The sequence below is a fragment of the Artemia franciscana genome, chromosome 10 (assembly GCF_032884065.1).
Source record: "Artemia franciscana chromosome 10, ASM3288406v1, whole genome shotgun sequence".
Classification (NCBI taxonomy): Eukaryota; Metazoa; Arthropoda; class Branchiopoda; order Anostraca; family Artemiidae; genus Artemia; species Artemia franciscana.
Genome location: NC_088872.1, coordinates 43,509,056 through 43,521,415, shown reverse-complemented (window position 1 = coordinate 43,521,415; position 12,360 = coordinate 43,509,056). Strand labels below are relative to the sequence as shown.

General features: G+C 38.4%; 1 protein-coding gene across 2 annotated transcripts in view; it reads left to right on the top strand.

The window, feature by feature from the left end:
- The window catches only part of LOC136032222 (neuropeptide SIFamide receptor-like), a 127,186-nt gene extending 116,232 nt beyond the window's left edge, over positions 1-10,954 (top strand). For both annotated transcript variants that reach the window (XM_065712437.1, XM_065712436.1), the window contains exon 6: positions 10,189-10,954. In XM_065712437.1, coding sequence (XP_065568509.1) covers positions 10,189-10,575 — 387 coding nt within the window. In that variant the 3' untranslated portion in view covers positions 10,576-10,954. The remainder of the gene's footprint in view (positions 1-10,188) is intronic.
- The last annotated feature ends 1,406 nt before the right edge of the window (positions 10,955-12,360 follow it).

Genomic DNA, 12,360 nt, shown 5'->3' with positions numbered 1-12,360 from the left:
TGCTTATAGGAGGTTAATACTCAGGAAAGGTTACTGCCTTTATTAACATTTTCTCCTGTTTTGTAAATATCTTTATTCTGTAGCCTTTTAGTAATGCCTTAGCTCACTGGCCGAGCCCTCATCTAAATGGAATCGCCTTCCATATTGCCTTTAAAACCAACCCAAGGGACTTGCTTTGCGAACTTTGCCTTATACAAGTAATCTTTGACTGCGCTTTGAAAATCATCGAAGATTCTAAACCAATTTAGATATAATCGGTTAGAAAACGAAATCTAAAACGGTTAGACTTCACAAAAAAAGAAAAGACTTTATTGCGCAGAAATTGTTTCTATGTTTTTTCTTTTAAAAAAAGATTATACTGGGAAAAGCGTTACAATTTCTCCTGAAAGTTTTCTATCCACCAATGTAACTATTTTTCCTATTTCATATGTGGATCATTCATGGTAGAATTAAACTACCATATTTAATCTTTGCATAATTAAACTACCGTGTTGCAGCCAATTCTGGTGTTTCAGGAAACCCTTCTGATCCAACAGAGCGTTATGCCAGAGAGGCCTTTGAAAAAATTTTTAAAGTAGGTAAAGCCCCTTGACCCCTATCTTCTTGGAGAATTGAAACATCATAGAATAAAGAAGCTAATTTTTGTCTTCTGATATATGCCCATAAGCTGTTCTCCCTTTAGGCTCTAATCTCCTCACCTCGTCTCACAACCACTTTCCTAGTTGTCTTCAAAAATTTTTTAATGTTACTCCTGGAAAAACAACAGCTAAGAGCTCATATGGCACTTATGACGAGGCAAGAAGAGCTAAGAGCAAAGAGCTCATATTGTATGAGCTCTAACAAAATTCTAAGAAACAATAGATTGACTTAAAAGGAAAATCAGAGGCTTAACACCGGTCAGGATTTAAAATAAGAACTCTGAGTCACGATTTCCTTTTAAATATCAAAATTCATTAAGATCCGATCACCCACTCGTAAGTTATCAATACCTAATTTTTTCTAATTTTTCCTCTCCCTTTAGCCCCCCAGATGGTTGAATCTGGGAAAACGACTTTATCAAGTCAATTTATGCAGCTCCCTGACACGTCTACCAATTTTCATCGTCCTAGCACGTCCAGAAGCACCAAACTCGCCAAATAACTGGACCCCTCCCCCCAACTCCCCCCAAGAGAGAGAATCCACTATGGTTACGTCAATCACGTATCAATGATATTTGCTTATTCTATCCATCATGCTTCATCCCGGTTCCTCCACTCCAAGGGTTTTCCTAGATTTCCCCCTCCAACTCCCCCCAATATCAAAAGATCTGATCGAGATTTGAAATTATAGCTCTGAGACACGAATTCTTTCTAAATGTCAAATTTCATTAAGATCTGATCACCTATTCGTAAGAAAAAAAAAACAGTTTTCACGTTTTCCAAGAATTCCGGTTCCCCCCCCCAACTCCCCCCAATGTCACAGGATCTGGTCGGAATTTAAAATTAGTGCTTTAAAGCCCAAAATCCTTCTAAATATCAAATTTCATTAAGATCTGTTCACCCTTTTGCAAGTTACAAATACCTCAATTTTCAAAATTACCCTCCCCCCCCCAACTCTACCAAAGAGAGCAGATCCAGTTCGGTTATGTCAGTCACGTATCTTAGACAGGTTTTTATTCTTCCCATCCAGTTTCATCCAGATCTCTCCGATTTAAGTATTTTCTAAGATTTCCTTTCCCCCTCCAAGTGCCACCCTCCCCCCCCCCAATGACGCTGGATCCGGTTGAGATTTAAAATAAGAGATCTGAGTTACGAAGTCCTTCTACATATGAAGTTTAATGAAGATCCAATCACTCCTTCGTAAGTTAAAAATACGTCATTTTTTCTAAATTTTCAGAATTAACCCCCTCCCCGAAGACTTCGTATCTAAGACTTCTGCTTATTTTCCCACCAATTTTTATCTCGATCCCTCCAATCTAAGCGTTTTCCGTGATGTTTGGTTCCCCTACCCCAAACTCCCCCCAATGTCACCAGATACGGTCGGAATTTAAAATAAGAGGTTGGAGACACGATATCCTTCTAAATATCAAATTTCATTGAAATCCGATCACCCGTTCGTAAGTTAAAAATTCCTCATTTTTTGTAATTTGTCAGAATTAACCTCCCTCCGCCCCAAATACCCCAAAGTGAGTGGATCCGTTCCAGTTATGTCAATCATGTATCTAGGACTTGTGCTTATTTTTCCCACCAAGTTTCATCCCGATCCCTCCACTCTAAGTGTTTTCCAAGATTTTGGTTTCCCCCTCCCACCCCCACCCCCCAAATGTCACCAGATCCAATTGGGTTTCAAATAAGACCCCTGAGACACGATATCCTTCTAAATGTCAAATTTCATTGAGATCCGATCATCCGTTCGTAAGTTAAAAATATCTCACTTTTCTAATTTCTCAGAATTAAACCTACCCAACTACCCCAAAGAGAGCGGATTCGTTCCGGTTATGTCAATCATGTATCTAGGACTTGTGCTTATTTTTCCCACCAAGTTTCATCCCAAATCCCTCCACTCTAGGTGTTTTCCAAGATGTTAGGTTTCCCCCTCACAACTCTCCCCTCCCACCAATGTCACCAGATACGGTCGGGATTTAAAATAAGATCTCAGAAACACGATATCCTTGTAAATATCAAATTTCATTAAGATCCGATCAGCCGTTCGTAAGTTAAAAATCCTTATTTTTTCTAATTTTTCAGAATTACCCCCCCCCCCCCCAACTACCCCAAAGAGAGCGGGTCCGTTCCGGTTATGTCAATCATGTATCTAGGACTTGTGCTTATTTTTCCTACCACGTTTCATCCCAACCCCTCCACTCTAAGTGCTTTCCAAGATTTTAGGTTTCCCCCTCCCAACTCTCCCCCCCCAATGTCAACAGATCCTGTTAGGATTTAAAACAACAGCTCTGAAACACGATGTACATCCAAACATCAATTTTAATTAGGATCTGATAAACCGTTCGTAAATTAAAAATACTTCAATTCTTCTATATTTTCCGAATTAACGGACCCCCCACTCACCCCCAGATGGTCAAATCGGGAAAACGATTTCCAGTTTAATCTGGTCCTGTCCGTGATACGTCTGCCAAATTTCATTTTCCTAGCTTACCTGGAAGTGCCCAAAGTAGCAAAACCGGGACCGACAGACAGACAGACCGACTGACAGACAGATAGACCGACAGACGGACAGACCGACGGCATTTGCGGTTGCTATATGTCACTTGGTTAATACTAAGTGCCATAAAAACAAGTGGTTCCTTAATAACTAAAATAATAAAGCAAGGAATTCTACTGTAACGTCTTCTCCCTATTCCCGTTTGTTTGTTCGGCGATTTGATTTATAATCAATAGATAACGTAACTCTTAGTTTTTATGGCACTTGATATTAACCAAGTGACATATAGCAATCGCAAATTCTGTCGGTCTGTCTGTCTGTCGGTCTGTCTGTCCCGGTTTTGCTACTTTAGGCACTTCCAGGTAAGCTAGGACGATGAAATTTGGGAGGCGTATCGGGGACCGGATACGCCACCGGATTTCGTGATTTGACGATCTGATGGGAGTGGGGGTCGGTTAATTCGGAAAAAAAAGAAAAACGAAGTATTTTTAACTTACGAACGGGTGATGGGATCCTAATGAAATTTGATGTTTGGAAGGATATCGTGTCTCAGAGCTTTTATTTCAAATCCCGATCAGATCTGGTGTCATTGGGGGAGTTGGCGGGGAATCTAAAATCTTGGAAAACAATTAGAATGGAGGGATCGGGATGAAACTTGGTAGGAAAAATAAGCAGAAGTCCTAGATACGTGTTTGACATAACCGGAATGGATCTGCTCTATTTGGGGGAGTTGGAGTTAATTCTGAAAATCAGAAAAAATGAGGTATTTTTAACTTACGAAGGAGTGATCGGATCTTAATGAAATATGAAGTTTGGAAGTATATCGTGTCTCAGAGCTCTTGTTTTAAATTCCGACTGGATCCGGTGACATTAGGGGGAATTGAGGGGGGAGCCTAAAATCTTTGAAAACGCTTAGAGTTGAGGGATCGGAATGAAACTTGGTGGCAAAAATAAGCACAAGTCATAGATACGTGATTGACATACCCGGAACGGATCGGCTCTCTTTGGGGGAGTTGTGGTGGGGGATTAATTCTGAAAAATTAAAACAATGAGGTATTTTTAACTTACGAAGGAGTGGTCGGATCTTAATGAAATCTGATTTTTGGAAGGATATTGTGTCTCAGAGCTCTTATTTTAAATCCCAACCTGATCCGGTGACATTGGGGGGAGTTGGAGAGTGACCTAAAATCTTGGAAAACGCATAGAGTGGAGGGATCGGTATGAAACTTGGTGGTAAAAATAATCGTAAGTCCTAGATACGTGAATGAAATAATAGGAACGGATCCGCTCTCTTTGGGGGAGTTTGGGGAGGAGAGTTAATTCTGAAATATTAAAAAAGTGAGATATTTTTAACTTACGAAGGAGTGATCGGATCTTAATGAAATTTGATGTTTAGGAGGATACCGTGTCTCAGAGCTCTTATTTTAAATCCTGACCGGATCCGGTGAAGGAGAAGTCTGGGCGGGGCGGAACCTAAAATCTTGGAAAGGCTTAGAGTGGAGGAATCGGGATGAAACTTGGTTCTAAGTTATAGATACGGGATTGACATAACCGGAACGGATCTTCTCTCTTCGGGGGAGTTGGGGCGGGAGGGTTAGTTCTAAAAAATTAGAAAAAATGAGGTATTTTTGACTTTCGAAAGAGTGATCGTATCTTAATGAAATTTCATATCTAGAAGGACCTCGAAGCTCAGATCTCTCATTTTAAATCCCGATCGGATCCAGTGTCATTAGGGGGGGGGGCGGAAATCTCGAAAAGAGCTTAAAGCGGAGATATCAGGATGAAACTTGGTGGAAAGAATAAACACAAGTCCAAGATAGGTGACTGACATAACCGGACCGGATCCGCTCTCTTTTGTGGAGTTGGTGGGGGGAGTAATTCGGAGAAATTAGAAAAAATGAGGTATTTTTAACTCAGGAACGGTTGATCAGATCTTAATGAAAATTGATATTTAAAAGGATGTTGTACTTAAGAACTCTTATTTTAAATCTCGACCAGATCCGGTGACATTGAAGGGAGTTGGTGGGGGAAACCAGAATTCTTGGAAAACGTGAAAATCGAGGTATCTAACGAATGGGAGGTCGGATCTTACTGAAACTTGATATATAGAAGAATTTTATGTCTCAGATGCTCCATTTCCAATTTGAATCGGATCCGAGAACATAGAGGGCTGGAGGGAGAAACAGAAATCTTGGAAACCGGAAATCTTGGGAAACCCTTGGAGTGGAGAGATCTGGATGAAACTTGATGGGAAGAATAAGCACAAGTTATAGATACGAGATTGGCATAACTGGTATGGATCCATTCTCTTTGAGGGAGCTGAGGGTTGTTAATTTGGAAAAATCAGAAAAATTGAGGTAATTTTAACTTTAACGATTTTTAGAATGAACTCATGTTTCAGAGCTCTTATTTCAAATCCCAACCAGATCTTTTGACATTGGGGGATTCCGAGGGGGAAACCGGAAATCTTGAAAAACGCTTATAAATGTCGTAGATACGTGATTGACGTAACCGGACTGGATCCACTCTCTTTGGTGGAGTTAGGTGGTGGGGTTCAGTGCTTTGGCGAGTTTGCTGCTTCTGGACGTGCTAGGACAATGAAAATTGGTATGTGTGTCAACGAGCTGCGTAAATTGACTTGATAAAATCGTTTTCCCCGATTCGAACATGTCGCGGGGGGGCTGAAGGGAGAGGAAAAATTAGAAAAATTGAGGTATTTTTAACTTACGAGTGGGTGATCGGATTTTAATGAATTTTGATATTTAGAAGGACTCGTGACTCAGAGCTCTTATTTTAAATCAATACCAGCATTATGCCTCTGGTCTTCCTTTTAAAGCAATCTATTGATTCTTAGAATTTTGCTAGAGCTCATACCATATGTGCGCTTGGCTCTTGGCTCTTCCGACCTCGTCACAAGTGCCATTTGAGCTCCTAGCGCTTGTTTTGTTATCATTAATTCGACCAACATATGATGATTTATACCTTTATTGTAATGTTTCTAGTTTTTAACTAGAAAATATCAATCCTGCTTTTCGTGTGATTTGTGCTTTCTCAACAATCTCCGTTATACGCATTTTCCGGAGGCGTCATGTATAATAGATTATAAGACCTAAAACCGAACTGGCCAGCCATGACAAAACAGAAGGAGAATAAAATCTCAAAACTAAGAACAAAACAATGGGCGTAGGCCAGTAGAAGGAAAGAAAAAGACGACTAAATGAACGATATTTCAGCAGTATAAAACTAGGCGTAGATTCGTTGTATGGCACTTAGTATTTACCAAGTGACATATAGCGACCGCAAATTCTGTCGGTCTGTCTGTCCGGGTTTTGCTACTTTAGGCACTTCCAGGTAAGCTAGGACGATGAAATTTGGTATGGTTATCAGGAACTACACCATATAAAATTCGAAATTTTCGCTTCCCCGATTTGACTATCTGGGGGGAGGGGAATGGGGGGACGGTTAAATCCGAAATATTAGAAAAAACAAGGTATTTTAAACTTAAGAACGGGTGATCAGATCTTAATGAAATATGATATTTGGAAGATTATCGTGTCTCAGAGCTCTTATTTTGAATCTTGACCAGATCTGGTGACATTGGGGGGAGTTGAGGAAACATAAAATCTTGTAAAACGCTTAGAGTGGAGGGATTGGGATGAAACTTGGTGGGAAAAAATGATCACAAGTCCTAGATACGTGATTGACATAACCGGAACGTATCTGCTCTAAGATCCGTGATCGGATCTTACTGAAATTTGATGTTTGGAAGGATATCGTGTTTCAGAACTCTTATTTTAAATCCCGACTGGATCCGGTGACATTGCGGGAGTTATGGGGGACCTAAAATCTTGGAAAACGCTTAGAGTGGAGGGATCGGGATGAAACTTGGTGGGAAAAATAATCACAAGTCCTAGATACGTGATTGACATAACCGAAACGGATCCACTCTCTTTGGGGGTATTGGGGGGGGGGGGGGTTAATTCTGAAAAATTATAAAAAATGAGGTATTTTTAACTTACGAAGGAGTGATTGGATCTTAATGAAATTTCATATATAGAAGGACCTCGTAACTCAGATATCTCATTTTAAATCCCGACTGGATCCAGTGTCACTGGGGAGGGACCGGAAATCTTGGAAAACGCTTAAAGCGGAGAGATCAGAATGAAACTTGGTGGGAAGAATAAGCACCACTCCAAGATATGTGACAAAAATAGCCGGACCGGATCCGCTCTCTTTGGTGGAGTTGGGGAGGGGAGGTTAATTCTAAAAAAATAGAAAAAATGAGGTATTTTTAACTTACGGAGGAGTGATCAGATCTTAATGAAATTTCATATTTAGAAGGACCTCGTAACTTGGATCTTTATTTTAAATCCCGACCAGATTCAGTGTCACTGGGGAGGGACCGGAAATCTTGGAAAATACTTAAAGCAGAGAGATCAGGATGAAACTTGGTGGGAAGAATAAGCACAAGTCCAAGATATGTGACAAAAATAGCCGGACCGGATCCGCTCTCTTTGGTGGAGTTGGGGGGGAGGAATTCGGAAAAATTAGAAAAAATTAGGTATTTTTAACTTACGAACGGGCGATCAGATCTTAATGGAATTTGATCTTCAGAAAAATCTTGTGCTTAGAACTCTCATTTTAAGCCCCTACCACATATGTTGACATTTGTGGGAGCTGGAGGGGGTAACTGAAAATCTTGGAAACTGCATATCTTGGATAACGCTTAGAGTGGAGAGATCGGGATGAAACTTGATGGGAAGAATAAGCACAAGTTTTAGATATATGATTGACATAATTGGAACGGATCCAGTCTCCTTAGGTGAGCTGGGGGTTGTTAATTTGGAAAAATTAGAAAAACTGAGGTATTTTAACTTAAGAACGGGTGACCGGATCTTAATGAAATTTAATATTTAGAAGGAACTAATGTCTCATAGCTCTTATTTCAAATCCCGACCAGATCTGTTGGAGGGATTTGGAGGGGGAAATCGGAAATCTTGGAAAACGCTTATAAATGTCGTAGATACATGATTGACGTAACCGGGCTGGATCCGCTCTCTTCGAGGGAGTTAGGGGATGGTGTTCAGTGCTTTGGCGAGTTTGGTGCTTCTGGACGTGCTAGGACGATGAAAATTCGTAGGCGTTTCAGCGAGCTGTACAAATTGACTTGATGAAGTCGTTTTCCCCGATTCAACCATCTGGGGGGCTGAAAGGGAGACGAAAAATTAGAAAAATCGAGGTATTTTTAACTTACGAAGGAGTGATCGGATCTTAATGAATCTTGATATTTAGAAGGATCTCATGACTCAGAGATCTTATTTTAAATCCCGAGCTTCTGATTTTCCTTTTAAAGCAATCTATTGATTTTTAGAATTTTACCAGAGCTCATACTATATGAGCTCTTGGCTCTTAGTTCTTCCAACGTCGTCACAAGTACCATATGAGCTCTTAGCTCTTGATTTTTTCTTAATTTTTAGATAAAATATTAACGATTGGTTACCTTTAAAAGCGGTTTTTAAAGAAATTATATTCCTAGTATTTTGTTCCAAGTTATACTAAATAACATCAAAAATAAATTAAATAAAATTTCGCTCAAAATTTGTAGTGTGTTGTTTCGTACTATTGGTTCCCAAACATTTACTACTGCTAAACACATGTTTTTTTCCAGTGCTGTTCTATTGCTCTAGGCGCTGCTCCTCCGAAATGGGATTGTCTGATCTTGTGGATTTTTTGGAATCTAAAAACATTCATTTTAGTTTTGAAAAATCTGAATCATGATGCACATTTTATTTTTATTTTTTAGTTTTTAGTTTTATTTTATTGTTTAAAAATCACCAAAATCAGCTTTTAACTCTGTGTCAAACGTAGCTCCAGCAAGTTCCCTCTTTGCGAGACGTGGCAATTTAGCTAAATGTCAGAAATATCTGTCATTTCAAGCCCTTGGAATCGGTAAGAATGAAAAATTGGTCTGTAAAATGAATGCTGGTCAAAAGGGAATTCATCCAATCAATACTGATGAAGACTGGAGGCTTCCAGGGGTATCCAAGAGGAAGAAAGGCACGCTGGAAGAGATTTTTGCACCTCAGTATCCTTGTGACTTAAAAAGCGTGCTAAAACTTCCGGTTTCCAAGCGAGCTCCCTCCCTACAGAGTTTCTGTAATTGCCTCTTCTGTAAAAAGTGGCCATTTGTAAAAATAATCATGCAGAATAACACATCAGTGGCTCTGAAACAGAAACTGTCCTTAAACAAGGGAACTTGCTAATTTGTAGAGGTGTAAACACCCACGGCAAAATTGGGGCTGGAGCATTGTGACAAATAACTTTGACCTTCAACTCGACCAAGCAAAGCTAATCGATCACCTTATTATAAACAGAATAATAGCCTTCGTTTTTGACTACATTGCTAACCAGGCAAAGGCAGTGTGGTAAATCCAGGACGATTCTTAACTCCGACACCTTATGAGTAGAAGAGCCAACCGTCCCAATTTGATCGAACTGTGTCTTCAAATAGTTATGCCAATATTTTAAGAGCATAAATCCCAATAAAACTATAAATACATCAGAAGATATGTATTGATTTGATGATTATACATCATCAGAACAGAATTTGCACTTTACTGAAAACAAATTATATTTCATATGTTTTCACGTTTTTTACATTAATAAATGAAAAATTATCTAAACTTTAAGGAATAAATATTAATGTATGTAAATTCACCTGACAGTCCACGGTAATTTGTTTTTTGTTTTTTTTTTCAGTAAAGTGCTAATTATGTTTTGGTCTTGAGAAAACATAGGGGTTGCCAGCCCTACTCATGGTAATATTTGCTCGTTTTGAGTTTGACTCGGTTATCTATTGTAGTTTCTGTTCGTTTTGGATTCCCTTTATTTATTGATGGTGATCTATGGTAGTTTTACGCTTGGAAGATTATTTAAATCTATTTCTGCTCAGTTTTGGCTTAATGAAGCTCTTTACTTTTCTTTGAAATAATTGTTTTGTGGAAAAAAAAAATATTAATAACTCTAAAAGACAATGTTATTTTTCAGGTCAAAGTTGTCAAGATGTTGGTTGCTGTAGTCGTTGTTTTTGCTCTTTCGTGGCTACCCCTTTACATTGTTTTCTGCCTCGACAAATTTGCTACCTTGAGCAAAGAGGGGCAGGCCATTATTTTCATTGCAGCCCCCGTTGCACAATGGCTGGGTCTAAGCAACTCATGCGTCAACCCTATCCTGTATGCATTTTTCAATGATAAGTACCTTAAAGGGTTTCTTGCTATAATTCGAAGTGGTTCTTGCACATCAAGACTACGAATTGAAGACTCTGTTCGATGCACGAACACTGAACGATCAACATTTCGTGAGGGGAGCTGTAAAGAAAGCATTAAAAGGGCAAGGAATGTCAGCTTTCAAGGAGATGATAATGTGATGCTCTGAGTCTAATGTAAGAGCAAGGGCTATATAGACGCTTAGAAGAACGTATTTAAAAGAAAATCGAGCTCTACCCAGAAACTAAGCGTAAACGAGTTCATTGCCCATGGCATATTAGTCCAGAAGTTCCTCCATTTCACCTCTACAACCAAAAATTGCTTGTTATTAAAGCGAAATTTTACATTTAATTACAAACATTGAGAAGAAAATTGGCTTTTCTAAAAAAAAACATCGAATTTTCTTGCTTTGGACTTGAAACTTCTATTTGGTCAGGTTAATTGATCATAGTAGTCTTGAAACCAGTTTTGATAGTGAGAAAAGAGGAATGGATCAATATTTACAAGGCAGAGAATTGAAATATATTCAAATACGCAAGGATAGTAGAGATTTTGTTTCTGCCAATAAATACTAGAATAGTGGTAGTTTTTCGTAAATTATTCTTTTTACCGTTTGTACATATAATAAGATAGGCACTTCCGTACTGTATTGTATATTTGAAATTCATAGATATTTTTTTACGCCCTTTTGATGAAGTGAGATAAATTAAAAAATTTGAAATTTCAAGGAGATTGTCGATGTTATGCTTCTCAAGTTGATAATGACCCATATATTGAGATCAAAGAAACTTTAATGCTGTTTTTCTTAACTTAACGAGAATAAAGGTCAAATAAACAGAAGAAAGGAGAAAAGAAAAGGATTTGAAACTTTTAATAGCCCTTCCGCGTATTCACGGTTTTGAGACATCACATGTGTTTCCCTATCTCAACCTTTTTAATTACAACATTACGAGTGAATGGGCTTCATCAATCAAACTATACATAAACTCAATTTTCTGTGTGCGTCCGTGTGGCAAAAATAGCCAAGCTCTTCAAGTTACAAATTTTTTATTTCCATAAACGGATTTTGTTACTGTGAACATTGTTGTTAACTATGAAAGTTCCCAAAGGAATTCATTTGAAAAAAGGAAAACCAGACATTTAATTGCAATACGGTTTTCTTAGTAATCTTAGAAATTCAGGTACTAACTGTAAACAATAAAAGTCAAGGAAAAATTTCTCTTAAAATGAAGCGACTAGAAAGCTATCTTGGAATGGCATCCAAAAAGGACTAAGGACCAAAGCTACCCACCGGAGAGACCAAAGTGAGGGGAAAGAGAAAAGTTTCTGTATGGCAGAATGTCTGAGTCTTCTTCTGTGGTGCGAGAGCCATTTGTAACGTTTAAGCCCTTGGCTGGCAACCATAGAAAGTGATGCGAATGAAAGATGGGAAAGCCCATAAATATGTCTTTTTAATAAACAGATAGCCAGCGAAGTTGGCTCTTTGGCTAGATAAGTATAAAAATATAACCCAAAAAAGTATATAGCTTAATTCATAGTTTTAATCATGTTTCCTCTTATCGTATGGATAGGGCATTTCTGTTCTCACACCTGTATACAGGTAGGCTTATAAAAATGTTTGAAATGTATTTTACAACCTCTTTCACTTATGATTGAGTTTTATCAGATAAGCATGCTTATCTGATTGCTGTAGTAAGATAAGATCATTAGGTAACACTTAGATAACATATAGTAAGTAACATCATTGCCTTTGGCACTACGTATTTTAAGCTTTTTCGAATGACTTCGTTTGTTAATCCTTCTGAAGTTACATTTTTTTTCTTATTATTGGAAATTTTTTAGTCTATTGTTAATAACTGAGTGTGATACTAAAATAGCCTGGTATAGTTTTTTACGAATTTTGGCAAGAAAAAATCAAAATTTTTCACTTTATTGTTGAACTTATGATTAATGT